The sequence below is a fragment of the Urtica dioica genome, chromosome 2 (genome assembly GCF_054948205.1).
Source record: "Urtica dioica subsp. dioica isolate 48M chromosome 2, U.dioica_male_clone48M_v1_H2, whole genome shotgun sequence".
Lineage (NCBI taxonomy): Eukaryota > Viridiplantae > Streptophyta > Magnoliopsida > Rosales > Urticaceae > Urtica > Urtica dioica.
In genome coordinates, this window is record NC_142757.1 from 55,814,744 (window position 1) to 55,822,651 (window position 7,908).

The 7,908-nt window shown below is 36.9% G+C and overlaps 1 protein-coding gene across 1 annotated transcript; it reads right to left on the bottom strand.

Moving 5' to 3' along the window:
- Nucleotides 1-2,323: 2,323 nt before the first annotated feature.
- Nucleotides 2,324-6,586, bottom strand: LOC149405925 (uncharacterized). The gene is made up of 3 exons (XM_089607905.1): nucleotides 5,512-6,586; nucleotides 4,613-4,692; nucleotides 2,324-4,258 (listed from the first exon to the last, which is right to left on the bottom strand). The coding sequence occupies exons 1-3, from the start codon at nucleotides 6,584-6,586 to the stop codon at nucleotides 2,324-2,326; spliced, it is 3,090 nt and encodes a 1,029-aa protein (XP_089464031.1).
- Nucleotides 6,587-7,908: the final 1,322 nt, after the last annotated feature.

Sequence of the window (7,908 nt, forward strand, 5' to 3'; positions counted from 1 at the left end):
AGCTTCTCAAAAAGAAAATAAAGTCTAATCATATGCGAGGTTCATGGAAATGAGATGAAACAAACCACTTAATTAAGAATATTAGATTTGTTCCACTTTGTTTAATGACAATACACACAAAAGCGGTTACTAATGATTAATACTTTTCACATTAAAGAAAATTAGGGGGACTAATTTGCAACAAAAAATTCAGGGGGGTTGATTTATAAATTTTGAGGATAAAAAAAATATAAAAATAAAATAAAAAAATGGATAAAAAGTGCAACAACAAAAAATTGAGGGGGGCTATAACCTACCCTGGAGTGCTCTTGGCTTCGTGTCTGATCCTAACAATAAGTTTTGTTTTGAAGTCACATTATTTTTTGTGTTTTTAGCACCAATTTTTTTAACTTTAATCACAACAGTAAACTTCACATTAAAAATATTATTCTTCATAAATAGTACAATAAAGCTGGTTTAGCAGTGGAATTTATAATCATCAAAGTTAAAATAATATAACTCTTTTTTTTTCTTTTTGCTGTGTGAAACAGTAGCACACTAAATTTGGCGTGATACTTTACCCATACTAAAATATAGTGTTATATTTGCAGTGTGGTTGAATAAGATTTTACAATATATTTGATGATATATTGTGTGGTAGGAGTCGACTAAACTTTTAGGGAGTTAGTGGCAAATATGAACATCTCCTTCTTTATTATGCTTTACCTTGAATAATATTGGGTTCTCATGATTTTTGAGTTGCCTAGACCCATATTTTATAATTTTTTAAAAATTATTGTTAAATATATAATTTGAAGTTTTGAACTATTATTTTCTTTCTAATTATGTTTTTATTTGTATTTTGACTAATTTTGCTCCACAATTCTACTCGACGGTTGTTACTCTCGTGAAACTTTTAACTTAGACCTCTAGGCATCACATTTAACGACCATGGTTATGATATACAACACATACACACACACACACACACATATATATATATATATATATATATATAGCAGATTTTTAGAGAGCAAACAAGTCAATGCATGAGTTTAATTAAATTTAGATAATAAAACTAAAAAGTAGTTTTCTCTAAGAGCAACATTAATGGTTCATAGTTTAGCAATTTAAGGACTTGCTTGCAATTAGAAAAAATGTTAAGCTATTTGCTTAACCATTATTTGGCATTTTAGCTATGTGTTTGGCTAGTGAAATTAGCTCTATAGAGCTAATTGCTTAAGCAAACTACATGGGACCCAATACACTATTTTAGTAATTATTTTATTGTTTTTACAAGTGGAAATTGAATAAAAAAAATAAACAAAAATAGAAAATGACAAGTGGGATAAACTTAAGCAAGATGATAAATTAGCTTACCATTGTGGATGATTTAGCTTAAATAAATTATATTTTGCTATGGCTTATGTGGCATGGTAAGCTAATTTGACATTAGCTTACCATTGTGGATGCTCTAAACTTGTTAAATTGTAACGGAGTGAGATCTGCTTTGATAATTATTTCCTTTAACGGGTTCCATCTCATTTTCACATCATGGCTATGGAAAACACGAATTAAAAATGGTTTTTATGACATGCACGTACATAATTACCTCACTAAAGTCAAAAGGTGATAAAGCGAGATGTATATAATATTTACTATATCATTTGTTGACTTGCTCCGTTATGCAATTTTCAAACTTATATATGCACATGATTTTGTTCTATCTATCTAATTAATGTACAGTTTTACAAAGACTTAAGACGTTAAATATATGCAACGTACGTTAGGTATATAAGATGCACTTGAGACTCTACGGTGGTTTTACAATTAGCTATTTTTTACTATTTTTTTTTTATAATATTCAGTTTAAATATGTAACTAATGGCTACAACGTTCATGAATTTCTATATTTTTAACCGTTATATATGTGTAACGGTATAATCAATACATAAAACATATAGTATGATTTTGAGAGGACTGGTATATATTAATATGTTACGATCGAATGATCGGAGAAGAGGATCGGAAGAGAAGAAGGAGAAAGGACAAGAGGAAGAGAGAATTTGAAATAATTCCTCATAACTGATTTTCTCATTAATTCAAAATGAATTACAAGCGAAACAAATATATAAGCAGAACAGTATTAACAAACTTAACTAACGCCATTAACAAAACGCCGTCGTTCGTTTAAAACAAATAATAGAAAGGAAAGAGAGATAAAAGCCACGTAGCAGCTCGCTCAAATATAAGAAAGGAAATAGCTCGCCCAGCTCGCTCACACATAAGAAAGGAAATACCGAGATACTGAGATAATGCAGAATCTCAATCTCAATACTCCCCCTCAAGATGTGCGGTAAATGTCACGCAAGCTCATCTTGGATAAGTGTTGACGAAGGAGAGGAGCTGGGAGAGGCTTGGTAAAAGCGTCTGCGACCTGCTCATGAGTCCGGATAGGTAGAATCTTCACAGTCCCACGCTGAACATGGTCTCTAACAAAGTGAAGATCAATTTCCAAGTGCTTAGTCCGCTCGTGGAAGGTAGGATTCGCTGCTATGTGTGAAGCTGCTTGATTGTCACAGAACAAAGCAGCAGATTTGTCGACGTGAACCTGAAAATCACGGAGAAGTTGTTGAAGCCAAATAACTTCACTTTTAGTAGCCGCCATCGCCCGGTACTCTGCTTCCGCTGACGAACGTGAAACATTAGTTTGCTTCTTTGACCTCCAAGCAACGAGAGAATCACCAATGAAGATGCAATACCCTTTGATTGAACGACGTGTATCCACACAAGTCGCCCAATCAGCATCAGAGTATGCACGAACTTGAGTTGAGGAGGTTGAAGAGAACAGCAAACCAAGGCCAGGTTGACCCTTAATGTATCTTAGAAGATGGTGAGCAGCCTTCAAATAAATATCACGTGGTGCATGTAAAAACTGACTCAGAGAGTGAACAGCAAACATGATATCTGGCCGTGAGATTGTAAGGTATAGAAGCCTCCCAATCAATCTCCTGTAGTGAGTGATGTCTTCCAATAACTCGCTGTCAGTTGTTGAAAGATTTTGACGTGGATTCGTCGGAGTCTGCACCGGCTTGGAGTCCAAGAAACCAAAGTCTTCCAGGAGCTGGAGAGAATATTGTCTCTGGCTGACCACAATTCCTTTGCCTGAAGAGGCAATCTCCAAACCAATGAAATATTTCAGAGCGCCAAGATCTCGGAGACGAAATGAGTCTTGGAGATAGCTCTTGACTGAGTCGATCACATGGGATGAAGGACCAGCGACTATGATGTCATCCACGTAGAGCAAGATGGCAACAAACTCCATTCCTTTGCCTCTAGTAAACAGGCTGTAATCTGACTTTGATTGTACAAAACCACCTTTGATGATAGTCTGTGTAAACTTCAGATTCCATTGCCGTGAGGCTTGTTTTAATCCATAGATGGATTTATGTGGTTTGCAAACTAGCTTCCCATCTCCCTGTGTAGGTTGCAGCTCCCCCTGAGGCTCAAAACCCAAAGGCAAAGCCATGTAGACTTCTTCAAATAAATCCCCATTTAGGAATGCATTTTGGATGTCAAGCTGAGCTAGAATCCATTTTTGAGATGCTGCAAGGGCCAAGAGGAGTTTCACAGTGACTAATTTTGCCACTGGAGAGAAGGTCTCTATGAAATCAACCTCTTCCTTTTGATTATACCCTTTGGCCACTAATCTGGCTTTGTGTCTAGCCAGGGATCCATCTGAGTTCAGCTTGTTGGTGTACACCCATTTGCAACCAATAGCTTTCTTCCCCGGGGGTAAAGGCACAACTTTCCATGTGTTGTTTGCAGTCATTGCTTGTAACTCCTGATCCATAGCTTGTCTCCATTCCAGATGCTTCACAGCCTGATGGTAGTAGCTCGGAGTGTAGTGCATTGACACTGAAATAATGTAATCCCGGAATGAAGAAGATAGGTGTTCATAGGATAAAACCAAATTGATAGAGTGTGGAGATTTATAGCAGTGACCTGAGAGTTGTGAGATCAATCCACAATGATAATCATGTAGGTATGGTGGAGCGGTCACTGGTCTGGCTGATCTCCTCAAAGGCTGCAATGATGGGGCCTCAATAGTATGGTCGTCAGCTGTATGCGAAGTTGACTCTGTACTAGTATGAGGGAAGTCCAATTGTGCAGGAGTTGGAGTCAGCGTGTCCATATTAGTGTCTTGCACATCAGTTGGAATGTGTCGCAAAACTGCCTGATGAAAAGGATCAGGGAAAGAGTGGTCGATGTTCTTATGCTGAAAAGGAAAGTAGTTTTCATGAAAAAATACATCTCGTGATAAGAACACTTGTTTTGTGCTCATATCCAAGAGTTTGTAACCTTTCACACCTGGTGTATATCCAATGAATACACACAAACGTGCTCGAGGTTGAAATTTTGTCATGTGAGCCCTAATAGTTGAGGCAAATGCCAAACAACCAAAGACCCTAAGGAAAGAGTAATCAAACTCCTTATGGTACAGTCTTTCAAAAGGTGAGGAATGCTGCAACAAGGGAGTAGGTGTTCGGTTAATAAGGTAAACAGCAGTGAGAATACAATCAGACCAAAAAGAAATATGAAGCTTGGATTAGAAATAAAGGGCACGAGCAACATTGAGCAAGTGCTGGTGTTTCCTTTCAGCAACTGAATTCTGCTCCGGGGTCTCCACACAAGAGTATTGATGCATGATTCCTTTTTGTGCAAAGAAATCAGTAAATGATAACTCTTTTGCATTGTCAGACCTAAAAGCTTTGATGGTAGTGCTAAAAATGTTAGTAACCATAGAGCAAAAACGAGGAATAATAGTGTGAACATCAGACTTGCATTTCAACAAAAAAATCCAACAAAATCTAGTACAATCATCAACAAGAGTAAGAAAATTTATGTGACCACGTCTGCAAGGAACAGAAAAAGGGCCCCAGATATCACAGTGGATCAAATCAAAAGCATTAGGAGACATATTATTCATTGAAGGAAAAGAAGGTCTGCGTTGTTTTGCAAGAGGACAAATACAACAAGGCCTTTTATTTTTATCTCCATGAGATCTATAGTCTATCTTGTTCTTTAAGATATCTAATCTCTTGAAGGACAAGTGACCTAAGCGTTCATGCCAAGTCTCTGCAGTGACTTTGTTGATGTAGCTAGTGTGAGATTTCCCTGTGAAGACATACAAATCTCCTCGTCTTTCACCCTTGCCAATCATCTTCTTGGGACGTATACCCTGTATCTTGAAAAAGTTAGAATAAAAGGACACTTTGACTGTGGAATCCTCAGTCAAAGCACTCACTGAGATCAAGTTAAACTTGAAACTAGGAACAAGTCTAATATCACCACTATGGAAGACAGCAATAACATGATCATTAGGCAAGGTAATACTAGAGTTTGATATAGCCTTTAGGTTATAAAAAAGACTTCTATCAGAACATATATGCCGTGAAGCACCAGAATCAATTATCCAAAGATCACGATCATAAGTAGAATTAGCCATATTTGTAATGAATTTTAAAGAACCTGCAGTGAACGTAGCCATGTTCACATCACCAGATTTTCCTTTGTCGTCAGTGGATGACAGCTTGTTGGAGAGCATCTGAATGAGTTTGTGGCATTGTTCATCTGAGAGATTGTCAATGGCCTGTGAATCAGCGTTTGTGCCTTCTGCTGTGTTGACTTGATCCTTGAATCTTGATTTATGACCCGGTGGATAGCCATGGATCTTGTAGCATTTGTCAATGGTATGTCCAAGCATCTTGCAATGAGTACAAAGAGGTCGATCTTTCTTCACTTGCTTCTTGACTTGATCACCAACCGCCATTGCCATGGAGCTCGATGGATCGGTGTTACTGACCATCTCGATTCCTATAGCACGCTGCTTTTCTTCGTGCGAGACCATAGAGAAGACCTTGTTGATTGGCGGAATCGGATCCATCAGGAGGACTTGCCCTCGCGCATGTGTGAAGCTCTCGTTCAATCCCATCAGAAATTGCATAACGTACTCACTTTGATGGAAAGCGTTCAATTCTTTGATTCCTCCACATGTACATTTTCCACAGGTACAGTTTGGACGAAAGTTGGAGAGCTCTTCCCAAACTCCTTTCAATTTTGTGAAGTAGTGTGCGACTGGCTTCTGATCTTGAACCATGTTGATCAACTCTCTTCTCAGCTGAAAGATGCGAGGACCATTGCTCTGCTGAAATCTCTCCTCAAGATCCTTCCAGACTTCGAATGCCGATTCGCCGAAAATGATGCTTAATGAGATTTCTTTTGAGACGGAGTTCAAGATCCAAGCAAGAACGATGTTGTTGTTCCTATTCCAGGCGTTGTAGAGAGCAGCATTCTCAATTTCCGGCTTCAAAATTGTTCCATCCACGAACCCTAGCTTGTTCTTGACAGACAGGGCGATCTTCATCGAGCGAGACCAAGATGTGTAGTTATCTCCATTAAGGAGTTGAGAAACAAGCACAGTTCCTGGTGAATCGGAGTGATGAAGATAAAAGGCTCCAATCGGATCTTCGATCTCGGATCTTTGATGCGACTCCATTGTGTTCCTCATCGTCGAAGCTGATGTTGGTGAAGTCCCTTCCGCCATGGATCCGGAGAAGCAGAGAATCAAGCTCGATCGTTGTGAATTTCGCGGATTAGCTCTGATACCATGTTACGATCGAACGATCGGAGAAGACGATCAGAAGAGAAGAAGAGAAAGGACAAGAGGAAGAGAGAAATTGAAATAATTCCTCAGAACTGATTTTCTCATTAATTCAAAATGAATTACAAGCGAAACAAGTATATAAGCAGAACAGTATTAACGAACTTAACTAACGCCATTAACAAAACGTCGTCGTTCGTTTAAAACAAATAAAAGAAAGGAAAGAGAGATAAAAGCCACGTAGCAGCTTGCTCAAATATAAGAAAGGAAATAGCTCGCCCAGCTCGCTCAACTCGCCCAACTTGCTCACACATAAGAAAGGAAATACTGAGATACTGAGATAATGCAGAATCTCAATCTCAATAGTATAATCAATACATAAAACATATAGTATGATTTTGAGAGGACTGGTATATATTAATATGGTTACTCTCGTCGCTCTAACCGTTATATAATATGGTATATAAAATACAGTTTCATTCTCGATCGGGGATGTAAGTCTGAACTTTACGAACTAAAGATAAACTTGTCGTGATATATATAAGTATATATGTATATGTATATATATATATATATATATGTATATATGTGTATATGTATATATGTGTATATGTATATCAATCTTCTCTCTTCAGACTAAATTACATCTTCTCCGTGAATCTCGCAGATCATGCTATCATACTTTAGTCAAGTAGAAACAATGTATATTATATATATTTTTATAATATTTGAGAGCCATATATTAATTATTAAGCTTTCACACTCAACATAGCGATCGAGTGAAACCAATAAAGTCGTTATTTACCTTAAGCCTAGCTAGAGTGGCCCATATCATCCATCTTATAATATTTGTCGGTCGCTCTCAATAATATATGGAAAGGTCATGCTATCCAATATCCGTTTTATATTTTAGTATTTTACATTTATACTACTACTTAATTAGTTGTCTAAGAAAAAATATCCTAAACATTTTAAATTTGTTGAAATGACTAGAAGAAGAATTTTCGAGAAGTTTGCAACTGAAGGAAAGCACAACAAACTTCAATAAATTTTATTTTTGTTTTATATATTTTAATCTATTTTAACTATAAGCATTTTAAAGTTTATCTGTTTAACTTAGTTTGCATACTCTTATCACATCCATATATATCATGATTTTTTTATCTTCTTTTAAATACTATGTGAATATTCATTTAAATATTAAATACATATTTACCTGCCTACGTTTCTCTCTCTACCAATTCATCTCCTTCAAAATTAAAAAT

Excerpts from the sequence above, each read along its gene's own strand:
- LOC149405925 (XM_089607905.1), bottom strand. The coding sequence starts at position 6,586 with ATGGCGGAAGGGACTTCACCAACATCAGCTTCGACGATGAGGAACACA. Across the intron at positions 4,693-5,511 it reads CATGGCTACGTTCACTGCAG|GAATCATGCATCAATACTCT; the intron begins GTTCTTTAAAAT and ends TTGCACAAAAAG. Across the intron at positions 4,259-4,612 it reads AACACCAGCACTTGCTCAAT|CATAAGAACATCGACCACTC; the intron begins GTTGCTCGTGCC and ends TTTCCTTTTCAG.